The 14450-nt window shown below is 41.5% G+C and overlaps 1 protein-coding gene across 4 annotated transcripts in view; it reads right to left on the reverse strand.

Annotated features, from left to right (window-relative positions):
• The window catches only part of ACACB (acetyl-CoA carboxylase beta), a 350436-nt gene that overhangs the window by 178804 nt on the left and 157182 nt on the right, over positions 1 to 14450 (reverse strand). For all 4 annotated transcript variants that reach the window (XM_053702123.1, XM_053702121.1, XM_053702122.1 and 1 more), the window contains 4 exons: positions 14141 to 14251; positions 13749 to 13958; positions 13209 to 13379; positions 12114 to 12275 (listed from right to left, as the gene is read on the reverse strand). In XM_053702123.1, coding sequence (XP_053558098.1) covers positions 12114 to 12275; positions 13209 to 13379; positions 13749 to 13958; positions 14141 to 14251 — 654 coding nt within the window. The remainder of the gene's footprint in view (positions 1 to 12113; positions 12276 to 13208; positions 13380 to 13748; positions 13959 to 14140; positions 14252 to 14450) is intronic.

Raw genomic sequence — 14450 nt, forward strand, 5'->3', positions numbered from 1 at the left:
AAGGCTCCAAGGAGGAGCAACAGACTTAAAGACAGGCCTGATTTTGACCAAGGCATGAAAAAAAAACTGCACATCTGGCACATCCGCCAAACATTTATGAAGCAAAACTGATAAAGCAGAAATCTGACCCTTCAGGGTACTGCCTGACAATCCCTTCTCCAGGCTTTCCTTAAGAAAAGATAAAATTCTAGGAATTCTAATTCTACTCCAAGAGTAGCCCTTGGATTCACACCAATAAAGATATTTACGCCATATCTTATGGTAAATCTTTCTAGTAACAGGCTTGCGAGCCTGAATCATGGTCTCAATGACCGACTCAGAAAAACCACAATTAGACAGAATTAAGCGTTAAATCTTCAAGCAGTCAGTTTCAGAGAAACGAGATTTGGATGAAGGAAGGGACCCTGAATCAGGAGGTCCGTCCTCAGAGGCAGTCTACAAGGTGGGAGAGATGACATCTCCACTAGGTCTGCAAACCAGATCCTGCGAGGCCACGCAGGGGCTATTAGAATCACCGACGCCCTCTCCTGTTTGATACGAGCAATGACTCATGGAAGGAGAGCAAACGGAGGAAACAGGTATGCCAACCTGAAAGCCCAAGGAACCGCCAGAGCATCTATCAGAGCGGCCTGCGGATCTCTTGATCTTGAACCTTACCTTAGAAGCTTGGCATTCTGACGGGGAGCCATCAGATCTATCTCTGGATTTGAGGACTAAGCTGGAAAACACCTCCGGATGGAGTTCCCCCTCCCCGGGATGAAAAGTCTGTCTGTTAAAAAAATCAGCTTCCCAGCTGTCTACTCCTGGAATGTGGATGGCAATTGTGGGTCTCTGCCCACTGAAGAATCCGAGTAACCTCCTTTATGGCTAAGGAACTCCTAGTTCCTCCCTGGTGATTTATGTAAGCCACAGAGGTTATGTTGTCTGACTGGAACCTGATGAACTGGGCTAAGGACAACTGAGGCCAAACCAATAGAGCATTGTAAATTGCCCTCAACTCCAAGATGTTGATGGGAAAAGCAGACTCCTCCCGAGTCCAAAGGCCCTGAGCTTTTAACGAGTTCCAGACTGCAGGCTGCCGTTCATGGTCACGATCACCCAGGAAGGTCTCCGAAAGTAAGTGCCCTGAGACAGATGTTTCTGAGAAATCCACCACGGCAGAGAATCCCTTGACGACTGATCTAACTCTATTTTCTGAGATAGATCTGCATGGTCGCCATTTCATTGTCTGAGCATGCACAACTGGAGAGCTCTCAAATGAAATTGAGCAAAAGGGAATGATGTCCATGGAAGTCACCATCAGGCCGATTACCTCCATACATTGAGCCACTGAAGGATGAGCAGTAGCCGGAAGAGAGAGGCTGGAGGAAATTATTTTGTTTTTCCTGACCTCTGTCAGAAAAACCTTCATCAATAGAGAATCTATTATGGTCCCTAAGAACACTACTCTTGTAGCAGGGGAAATGTAGCTTTTTTCCAGATTCCCATTCCATCCGTGGGAACGAAGAAAAGACAAAAATATCTCTGTGTGAGAATTTGCTTGTTGAAAAGATGGCACCTGAACCAATATTTCGTCCAGGTAGGGCGCCACAGTAATTCCACGAGAACGGATCACTGCCAAAAGAGCGCCCAGAACCTTTGAAAAATTTCTGGGAGCCGTGACTAGACCAAATGGAGGGGACACAAACTGGAAATGTTTGTCCAGAAAGGCAAATCGCAGGAATCTGTGATGGTCCCTGTGAAAAGGAACATGAAGATATGCATCCTTTAGGTCTATGGTTGTCATGAACTGACCCTCTTGTACTAAAGGAAGAATGGAGCGTAGTGAAAGATGGAACTTTGAGAAACGTGTACTGTTTAGACACTTCAAGTCTAGAATGGGACAGAAAGTTCCCTCTTTTATGGGAACCATACATAGGTTGGAGTACAACCTGAGACCCTGTTTCTGCACTGGAACTGGAACTATCACTCCCAGGGAGGAAAGATGATGTATACATTTCAAGAACGCCTCTCTTTTTATCTGGTCTGCAGATAATCTTGAGAGAAGGAATCTGCCTCTGGGAGAAAAAGTCTTGAATTTCAATTTGTAACCCTGGGATACTATGTCCACAGTCCAGGGATCTGGGACATCTCATATCCAGGCTTGAGAGAACTGAGAAAGTCTGCCCCCTACCTGATCCGATCCCGGATCGGGGGCAAACCCTTAATGCTGATTTGGAATCAGCTGCAGGTTGCTTTGATTGTTTCCCCTTGTTCCAAGACTGATTGGGTTTCCAAGAAGACTTGGATTGTTCCTGCTTGGAAGAAGAAGGGGAAGGCTTTTCCTCAGAAATTACTCTGCTGTCTTTTAGGCCTATTCTTCTTATCTTGAGGTAGAAAAGACCCTTTTCCACCCGTAATATCAGAGATAATTTCTGCCAAACTGGGTCCAAACAAGGTTTTGCCCTTGTAAGGAATCTCCAGAAGCTTGACTTTATAGGAAACATCCGCAGACCAGGATTTCAACCATAACGCCCTGCGAGCTAGCACAGCAAAACTAGAAGTTTTAGCTCCTAGTCTAACAACCTGTAAAATGGCATCTGCATTGGCACCATTGAAGTAAGTTCTCTCTCCCTCCTCCCTATGTATTTTAGTTGTATTCTACTGTATTCTGTTTGCTCTGTTTTCATTTCACACCTACTCCTATCCAGCTAACCAGCCCGCCCACCTTCCTGCTGTATTTAATGCTGCTCCCAGCACCATTGAAGTAAGTTCTCTCTCTCTCCCTCCTCTCTATGTATTTTTGTTGTATTCTACTGTATCCTGCTTGTTTTGTTTTCATTTCACACCTACCCCTATCCAGCTAACCAGCCCGCCCACCTTCCTGCTGTTTTTAATGCTGCTCCCTGCGTGACCGTGCAGCACGCCGAAAGGCATGACCGAAGGCACGCCAAAGGCAAGCCCGTCAGCGCCCGTCTGCGCCCCGACCGCACCCAACGCCACAAACCTTGACTCCAGAAACTGCCACCAATATGACGCCAGCACCCTCCACGCGCTCAACACCGGTAGATTGTCTGCCTGCCACCACGCATCCCCGACCAATACCTTCGGACCTTTTACCTGCCGCAACTGCTCCTTCCCCTCCGGCCGGACCACAATACAACCAACTAACCCACCCAAAAACAGCCGCAATTACCTCAACTGCATCCTCCTCAACACCCGCTACATCCACAAGCACGCCCTCGAAATCTGGAACCTGCTAGACTCCACCTCCCCAGACATCGCCTTCCTCACCGAGACCTGGCTAAACCCCACATCAGCGTCGGACATTGCCACTGCAATACCCGAAGGCTACAAGATCTGCCACAAAGACTGCAGCAACCGACCTGGAGGAGGCATCGCCATTATCCACAAACATACCATCCAAGTCGCAACCAGCTCCGACGACCACTCACCAGGCATAGAACACCTACACTTCAAGATCCAGGTCAACCCCAACACCACCCTCCGCGGCACCCTCATCTACAGACCTCCCGGACCTCGTTCTGCCTTCTGCGACTCCATCACCGACCATATCGCATCCCATGCCCTCGCCTCAACAGACTACATCCTCCTCTGTGACCTCAACTTCCATCTTGATAACCCCAACGATCACAACACCTCCACCCTCCTGGAAAACCTTTGGACCATCGGACTGAAGCAACTAGTAAATTACCCAACCCACGCAGCCGGCCACACACTCGACCCAATCTTCACCTCAGGCAACCACATCTCAGTCAATAACATCACCAAACTCCTCTGGACTAACCACCACTGCATACACTTCTCCTTCAACAAAACCAACAACCACCTCCGACAGTACCACCCACCCCGCAGAAACTGGAACAACATCACCCAAGACCAACTACACCGCACCCTAAACAAACCCTCCCCACCTACTTCCACAGACGCCAACTCCTCCGCCCGCAACCTCCACCTCTGGATTACAGACTGCTCCAACATCCTCGCCACCCTCAAAAAAACATCCAGCCGCCAAACCACCCACAAGGCCAGCTGGTTCACCCGGCCCTTCAGGACTCCAAACGCCACTGCAGATGATTGGAAAGAGCCTGGAGATCCAGCAAGACCCTTCTGGAAAAAGTTGCCTTTAAGGAAGCAATCACCACCCACCACCTCATAAAAACTTCCAAAAAAACAGCCATCCAAGAGAGAATCAACTCTAACGCACACAACAGCAAGGAGTTGTTCTCAGTCTCTAAACCCAACAGCGACACCACCAACATCCCACCCTCCCAGGACCTCTGCAATACCCTCGCTGCCCACTTCCACCGCAAGATCCTCAACATCTATGACAGTTTCACACCTCATAACTCAACCTCAACCACCTCAACCAACCACTCCCATACACCCGACACCCCTCCCACATTTGCCCCCCCACACCACACACGAGTATCTGGAGCCCCCTCACCACAGAGGACACCCTCAGAATCATGAAATCCATCCACTCCGGCGCACCCTTGGACCCATGCCATCATAACATATTTAACAAAGAAAGCAACACCATCGCCCCTGAACTCTGCCGCATCATTAACTGCTCCATCAAAACCGGCACCTTCCCGGATGTCTAAAAAGCATGCAGAACTGAAACCCCTGCTGAAGAAACCATCGGCAGACCCCACAGACCCGAATAACTACCGCCCAATCTCGCTACTCTCCTTCCCGGCCAAAGTCATAGAGAAGTCCATCAACTCACAACTTATTGACCACATTGAGGCCAACCACACCCTGGACCACTCCCAATCCGGCTTCAGAAGCAACCACAGCACCAAGACCGCCCTCTTCGCCGCCACAGGCGACATCCTCGCCATGCTCGACCAAGAAGAAACTGCCACCCTCATCCTCCTAGACCTCTCAGCAGCCTTTGACACTGTCGACCACAACACCCTCTGCACCCGCCTACACGACGCTGGCATATGCAGCAAAGCCCTAAAATGGATCACCTCCTTCCTCATGGGCAGGACCCAGAAAGTCAGACTCCCTCCCTTCTCCTCCAAACTCACACCAGTCAACTGTGATGTACCGCAAGGCTCTTCAACATCTACATGGCCCCTCTCGCAGCCATCATCCGATACCATGACCTCAACATCGTCTCCTACACCGACGACACCCAGTTAATCATCTCACCCGAGATCCCATCACCATCAAAAAGAACGTCCACAAAGGCCTGACAGCAGTCGCCACCTGGATGAATGACAACCGGCTCAAACTGAACACACACAAAACCGAAGTCCTCTTCCTCGGACCCAATAAATCCGCATGGGATGACTCCTGGTGGCCACCTCGGTCACCCTCCAACCCCAACCGACCACGCACAAAATCTAGGCTTCATCCTGGACTCATAACTCTCCATGAACTGACAAATTAATGCCATCACCTCAACATGCTTCCACATCCTCCACCTGCTCTGAAAAATCTTCAAGTCGATCCCTACCAAAACCAGGAAAGCAGTCACCCACACCCTTGTCAGCAGCCGGTTGGACTACGGCAATGCACTCTATGCCGGCTCCACCATCAAACTCAAAAAGAGACTCCAACGTATGCTGAACACCTAAGCCAGACTCATCCTCGACATCCCTCTCCAATGCCACATCACCGAACACCTAAGGAACCTTCACTGGCTCCCCATCAACAAGAGCATCACCTTCAAGCTCCTTACCCACGCGTTCAAGGCCCTACACAACATCGGACCCGAATACATAAACCACCGCATAAATTTCTACACCCCCGCCAAACAACTACGATCGGCTGACCAAGCACTCGCAGTCATCCCCTGCATCAGCAAATCCACAGTGGGCGGAAGATCCTTCTCCCACATAGCAGCAAAGACATGGAACACCCTGCCGCTGCACCTCAGACAATCCACCTCCCTTACAAAGTTTAGAAAGGACCTCAAAACCTGGCTCTTCGACTGAACGCCCATCCCCCCTCCTCTTTTTTCCCTTAGCGCCTTGAGCCCTCACGGGTGATTCATTCGCGCTCTATAAGTACCCAATAGATAGATAGATAGATAAAGGAATTTGCCAATTTAAGAGCTTTAATCATATCCTAATCCTATAGTCTCTACTTGAAGAGAATCAGACGAGGTCGAACCAATAAGATGCCGCACAGGTCACGGTGGCAATACACCCCGCAGGTTGCCATTGGAGACCTTGATGAACATAAATCTTTTTCAAATAAGCCTCTAGCTTCTTGTCCATCGGATCCTTAAAAGAGCAGCTATCCTCAATAGGAATAGTGGTTCTCTTAGCCAGAGTGGAAATGGCCCCTTGAACTTTAGGTACAGTATACCAAGGGTCTTTAATGGAGTCCTCGACAGGAAACATTTTCATAAAAATGAAAGACGGGGAAAAAAGACACCCCTGGTTTCTCCCATTCCTGTGAGATAATCTCCCTAGCACGGTCCAGCACAGGAAAAACCTCTGAACTGGAAGGTTCATCAAAGAAACTGTTAAATTTACTAGATTTCTTAGGAGTGACAATGACAGGGGTATCGGAGTCATCTAAAGTAGCTAAAACCTCCTTTAACAATACACAAAGGTGTTCAAGCTTAAATCTGAAGGATACCACCTCAGTCTCAGAAGAAGGAATTATACTGTCCGAATCTGAGATTTCACCATCAGAAAGTCCCGATGTATCTTCCTCATCAGACTTATGAGAAAGGGCAACTTGGGAAGCAGAACTGAGGACAGGCACCTTAATTTCTGAATGTCTAGATTTCCTCTTGTGTTTTCCCTGTAATCTGGGAATGGCAGCTAATGCCGCAGACCTGGGCAGCAATTTCTGCTTTTAAATAAACTCCACTAGGAGTTATAGAGGAACCGCAGGGCACTGCATGTGATGCCATTGAGGCTTGGGACGTAGCAGGAGAAAGCTAAGGTATTATTTTAACAGCATCATCCTGAGACATTAGGCTCAAAAATGTTACCTTTATTTTGCAAGGTTTTCTTGACACATGAAGAACAAAATTGCATAGGAGCTGCAATTTGTGCATCTAAACATAATAAGCATGAATTCATGAGAGCAGGCTCTTGCTCCATAATAACAGACATGTTGTGAAACAGTAAATACACTTGTACAGATACGTTTCAAATATTTCAATATTCAATTAAAATAAGACAAGGAAAAAATACACTTTAAATTTTTTCCCAAATTAGGATCGAACCCCAGCTAAAATTATGTGAGAAAAGTTAAGAAAAAAAACTTTTAATAAACATCAAATAAACTTCTAAAATACCCCTCAGGCAACCCCACACCTCAATTACTGAGGTGCCTTACCGCTACCAATTAAAACCAGATCACCCAGAAATGGAGAAAAACAACTTTTTCCTCAGAAACGTTATGAAGTAAAGCCGGTCATGTGACCGCAACTGCCGATCTCAAATTACTGCTGCGACACAGAGAGGCACTAAAAATAGCTTCCTGGTACACTGAGTACAGTTTAAAATGTTGCATCGTTTTATTTTAATGCAAAGGGGAAAAGAATAATCTGCTGAAATAGAAAATTCAGCCTTACTTTCAGTTAAAACTTGAATTGTTTTATCACGTAAATATGTGTCAGAAAATAAAGCCTAATAAAAACATTTTACCCTTTCTTTTTAAAAGAGTTTACATGTTAGTCTCACACATGCTACAGTGCCTGGTTCATGCCCCAGTGTAACCCATACAACAGGATTATATATGTCCTAATAAAAAAGCAGTGTCTTTTAATTTGTTACGTACATGGTCTCCACAAATGGAATAAAAAGCACTTACCTGATCCGCTGTCCGGCATGTAGACAGTTACAAGGTATGAGAAGATACAGTTCTTCACAGAGACCTTTGAAAAAGAAAGAACATAGAAGCCAACTCTGGCTTTCCAAACTAGGTCAGCAATTGTTAGGAAAACGCAGTAAGTACCTCTTTACAAGTTCCAAACTGCTTTAAAGCTACCACTGCCCAACTGCAAGGAATGGTGTGGAATACGGCTATACCACAAAACTTGCTTGTAGATGAAATCAAAATTTTTCTTCACGCATAAACTTCACCTCCTCCATGCAGCGAAGGCAAAGAGAATGACTGGGGGTTGTGGGTAAGGGAGTGATACTTAACAGTTTAACTGTGGTGCTCTTTGCCTCCTCCTGCTGGCTAGGAGTGTTATTGCCAACAGTAATTACTCAAGCCGTGGACTCACCATATCTTAGGAAAGAAAACAAGACAGCGCTGCTTTACTTACATTCAGGAATATAAAAAAGGAAGATACTATACTCTGGCAAAACAAAAATGACTGGTACATACTAAGGGCTAGATTACAAGTGGAGCGTTAATTTATTGCACGCCCGTAAATGACAAATTCTCCCGTTTATGGGTGAGCGATAAATAACCAGCCATTACAAATGGCTGGTTATTGCTACCAAAAGCATTTAGCGCTCCGAAAATTGGCTTCAACTTTAAGAGTATTGTTGCATTGGTTTTTTTAATTAAAAAATAACTGAACAAAGCCGTTTTTAGGGGTTAAAGTTGCTGGGTGTGGGGTGAATTGAAAAGTGCCTTTACTTTGCTGTCTATGGGGACTGTGTTATCCCTGTAAATATATATGTATATGCTTATATACATATATATTTGTGTGTTAATATGTGTATATACACATATAAACACATAAATATGTATGTATACATTCATACACATATCTATATTTGAATCTGCTGCCCTTCACTGCGCTAGGTTCTCATACCGTCTCACGGCATGAGAACGATGCTCCTATTGGAACCTATGGAAGCAAGTTATATTGAGCGCAAAGCTTCCAGGCAATGCGAATGCGAGCATGCGTTTGCATTGCGGTGGACTTAAAATGCCAGTGCACAAGGGAGTGCAATGGTATTACGGGTGGCACACAAATATTGTGCTTGTGTAAGCGCAATTTTGCGCTCCACTCATAATCTAAATCTTTATTTGCCTCAGAAGAAACCTATAGGAGGCACTAACTGAAGTGTTCCCTTAAATATACTAACTGTATGCACAATTGAAGCACTACAGTATAGGTGATTGCTTCTGATTTCTCCAACAACATGAAAAGGAATTTGCTTCTATTCAGGTATTTACATATGACATATTTAACCCAAATTTATTAGCAGATTCCAGTAAATGCACAACATTTTGGAGGTCCAACTCCCTACCCTTAAACCCTTCACCAAAGTGATTTAGATCTACGTCGCAACTGCAGGACGCTCCAGAAGTCGACAGCATCTGTCTGACTCTGTATATGGAAACTGAGCATGAAACAGTAAATTTCTAAAATATTTAGTAATCATTGCAGTACACATGCATGGTCATAATTTATTACACTGCTCAAATTAAGGGCTAGATTACGAGTGGCACGTTAACTGCTGCGTGCAAGCGATAAGGGGTTTATCACGGCTCTTTGTGCACATTGGAAATAGGGTGTGCATTACAGATTTAAAGTAAATGTAATCGCTTGAGTGCAATTAATGTCGGGAAAGCGTAACTTCAGAGCTCTGTGTTTAACGGTTAGGAGAGTCAAAAAATGTAAAATTACATTGACACTCATAATAACACTGTCTAATAAAAATATATATTTTTTTAAATTGCATAAAAACGAGGTCTGCAAAGAGCTTTAACATAGAGATACATACATATAAATATGTATTTATGTATGTATTTATATATATATATATATATATATATATATTATATATGTGTGTGTGTGTGTGTGTATGTATTTATATGTGTACGTATGTATTTACAGACATATATACACATATAAACAAATACATATGTATACATACATATTTTCATGTATGCAAACTGACAATGGCACTATATAGGCAAGCTTCTCTGTACCTTAATTTATAGTTTCCAGAGTATATAACTCAAATGTAAATTGTTTAATAGAGGAGTGGTGCTAGCATCATATATTAACATGCAAAAACACGTCAGGGGGGTTTGTGGGACGATGGTGTCCCTATTTGTGCAAATTTTAACAGTTATCCGAGCATTGTTGCTTTAATGTTATCATCCCAAAGGGGTAAAATTAGACATTTACTAACTAGCTTTCTATTTCTGAGTAGTCTCAGCTCTGTCAGTAGGACAATAATAGTCACCATATGTTAATTTAACTCAAGCTGGTTGGAGACGTTACTTGAGCTTATGATCACTGTTGTGGTGGCAATTACATGCTAACCAAATATTTACTAGCATAAACGCACATAATAATCAACTGCTATAATTGTAGAGCACAATTGTGGTTGATTATTATTGTGGTGGCAATCATATACTAAGCGAATAGTTACTAACGGAAGCGCATATAATTTATATAATTGCAGCGCAAAATTCTGTCAAACAATACGAAACCACGATAGGTCTAGGTGTTTGAGTCAAACTGTTTTATACCACTAACCAGTGGATCTGATCCTTTATACAAGAGGCTTAAATACAGAAAGGATATGTGAATTAAAGGGACAGTCTACCATAGGATTGTTATTGTTTTAAAAGATAGATAATCCCTTTATTACTCATTCCCCAGATTTGCATAACCAACACAGTTATATTAATATACTTTTTACCTCTGTGATTACCTTGTATCTAGGAACCTTCTTCCAGCCCCCTGATCACATGACTGTGACTGTTTATTATCTATTGTCTTAAAATTAGTATTGTATTGTGCTAGATCCTAAATAACTTTCTGTGCCTGAACACAGTGTTATCTATATGGCCTACGTGTACTTTCTGTCTCTTTGTGTTGAAAAGAGATTTAAAAAGCATGTGATAAGAGGCAGCCCTCAAAGGCTTAGAAATTAGCATACGAGCCTACCTATGTTTAGTTTAAACTAAGAATACCAAGAGAAAAAAGCAAATTTGATGATAAAAGTAAATTGGAAAGTCGATTAAAATTAAAAGTCCTATCTGAATAATGAAAGTTTAATTTATACTTGACTGTCCCTTTAACACCAACCTAATTTATTTATGCAATAGGCTAAATCATTATTAGATAAGCTTCTAGTAACAATCTGAAGATTTACATACCATAAGACAATACCCAAAATTATACCAGGGGGTCTCAATAGGATTAGTTGAAGGATACAACACTATCAATAATAATTAAATGTGTGCAACACATAACTTACTGCATAACCTCAACTGATATAGTTACAGTTGCAAAAGTGGACAACCTACTACTTTGTTGCCAACGTGATTATTGCAACTTAACACAGCATTTTGGTTTTTATGTGGTTCAATCACACATTATAGGTACTAAAAATAAAGTCAGGACATGCACATGATATCATGTACCAGTATACATGTGAAACCATATCAACACATTTGACTATTTTATATCGGTAATAGACGCTCTGCTTATAGCTATACTCTAATGCACCAGTTACACAGTGATAACATTATTAATAAACTACTGATTATGTGTGTTTCCTGATGGAATATGAATATGATATAAGACTTGATAGCCATTAATCCAGGGAATACTTTAATACTAGCAATAATTGCTTGCGATATTGGATTTTAACCTTTTTCACCCATCTTTTAAGAGAAATAATAAAGGTTATATTTTATTTTATCCTGCCTCTAAACTAGTCTGGGCACAGAGTGCTGATAGAGCATTTTCTTTTTTTTTTGGAATCTTTTTCCAAAACCTTTTTTGCATACATTTACATATGTATATAAGTAGCTGAAAACATGTATAATCATATATATGCAATAAGTATTTTTAATAAAGTGTTTAACTACGTATTTTCTGTAAAAAATTCACATTCGAATGTCACATAGGAAAAAATGTTCTAAGTATTTTTAACTAGACATACATACATACATACTGTACACACATATATATATATATATATATATATATATAAATATATATACACACACATACCACACATACATACATATACAGGTATAGATATATATTTTACCAAAAAAAACATCATATATATGTATTGAAGAATACATAGAACATATTCTGCTATGTGAAGAATATTGGAATATGAAATATTCATAATTCATGTCGGGTCAGAGCACTTTGGTTAAACGCAATTGGGTTTGTGTGGGAGTAGAGTGTTTAGTACCTCATCTGGGTTTTCACTGGTTATCCTGGCAGCAATCACATGACCTCTTGGATTTGGGGTATTCACAGGATTCTCAAAACAAATAGGTTGATCACCCCACGGAGACTCTCCATATAGTACCCGAATGTCCTTTATTCTATGCAAGGGAACTCCCATAGAGATCTGAAATGAAAAATTATTCAAATGACCAAAAAAGCTGCACAAATAAGACAAATGTTTTTTTTTTTTATAGTGGTATTATATTTTAGAAATTCACAATAAACTAAATTAAATATGGCATATTGAATGCTACAGTATCAAAATATCCCCCTAAAAAAAAACAAAAGTAGACAGTGGACACATTTACAAAATTAAAGGGACATTAAACCCAAAAAATTATTTCATGATTCAGATAGAGAATACAATTTTAAACAACATCCCAATTTACTTCTATTATCTCCAATTTACTTCTATTATCTAATTTGCTTCATCCTTTAGATATCATTTGTGGAAGAAATAGCAAAGCACATGGGTAAGCCAATCATGTGAGGCATCTATGTGCAGCCACCAATCAGCAGCTACTTGAGCCTATCTAAATATACTTTTCAGCAAAGGATATCAAGAGAATTAAGCAAATTAGATAATAGAAGTAAATTAGAAAGTTGTTTAAAATTGTGTGCTCTTTCTAAATTACGAAAGAAAAAAAATTTAATTACTGTAAGTTTTAGTTGCTGATTTTTGGTGAAAGACACATGATGTATCAAATGAACAATGGCGATCATTTAGAACTCATCTTACAAATGAACACTTGAAGACCACAGGTGTGAACTTTATATTTCTTCCTATACAGCCTTTAATTGTCTATATTGTCCCGATTTCCTATTAATGCAGGAATTATCTTACAAATGCACATTTATCCTTAGAAAACACTAAAAATGCTGGCAAAACATGACTGGAAATGATGCATTTAAGTTTATTTCTAAGCATGGCAAATATTTCTTAGCAATCTATAGGTTCATTTTAATTATGTCACTCTGCTCGGTAGGAGATCTTGAGATCTAAAGAATTCAACATTACTCATTTATTAAGGGTATTCATTTAGTGAACTTCCAGTACCTGTAGCTGGGCAGCAGGCAAGTTGACGTCACAGATCATTTCTGTGCATGGATGTTCCACTTGAAGTCGGGGATTCAGTTCGAGGAAATGGAAGCTCCCATCTTCACTGTACAGATATTCCACAGTGCCCGCACTCACATATCCAACCATTTTAGCTAGGCGCACGGCACACTAGAAAAAGTATGCAGAGATAAGTAACAGAATGGACCACTACGGTAGTATGTGAACCAAGCCCAGAGAATGCTACTGTAAGATTCTTAACAACAGAATCCTATAGAAATGTCTCTCGCACAAACTGAACAAAATCCAAAGGCCAAGATTTACGTATGATACAGATAAAATGTAGCGATATCCAGAATGTTAAGAAATTACCATAACAAATGGCATTAGATTTGTTGAAACACAAGAACATTTTTAGCTGGACAAAATGATACTACCATAAGTTACCTTACTTCATAACTATGAATGACCTTTCACATTGACGTATGATATCCTGTAGCACAGAAGAATTCATTAACACTAAGAAAGAAGTCAGCCCACCTGCTCCATGTATTCAAACACTGAGGGGGCAGCTACAGTAGCTGGTGCTTCCTCGATAATCTTCTGATGCCGTCTTTGAATAGAACAGTCACGGCCAAAGAGAGAAACCGCATTGCCATACTGATCTGCCAGTATCTGAACTTCTAAGTGTCGGGCATGCTGAGCAAGTTTCATTACAAAGATAGGAGATCCAGGAACCTCAGTCTGTACCTATTTAAATGAGAGTGGATGAAGACATTTGTTTAAGTACATAAATACATAACCCCAAGGCTCATAATGTGCTGCTACAAAGTGTGTGTAAAATACAGAATTGTATATATAAGCATATATTTACATATATTGCATTAATAGTGAAATAGATTTTCTATCAGAAATCCCTTTAGATATCTCACCAGTCTAAAGAGGTTGGGAAAATCTTCAGCTTGTTCTGATTTTCGGATGCCTTTTCCTCCGCCACCCTCAGATGCTTTAATCATGACTGGGTATCCTATTCGTTCTGCAACCTGAATGCCAAGATAAGAAAATAAAGGTTGACTGGTATAAAAGTGTGCAAAAAGTTCACTCTGTGTGACTCTGCACTTAAAGGGATACTAAAAATTTTTTCTTTCATGATACATATAGAGCATGCAATTTTAAGCAACTTTCTAATTTACTCATACTATTATTTTTTCTTTGTATTCTTGCTATCTTTATTTAAAAAGC

The sequence above is a fragment of the Bombina bombina genome, chromosome 2 (genome assembly GCF_027579735.1).
Source record: "Bombina bombina isolate aBomBom1 chromosome 2, aBomBom1.pri, whole genome shotgun sequence".
Lineage (NCBI taxonomy): Eukaryota > Metazoa > Chordata > Amphibia > Anura > Bombinatoridae > Bombina > Bombina bombina.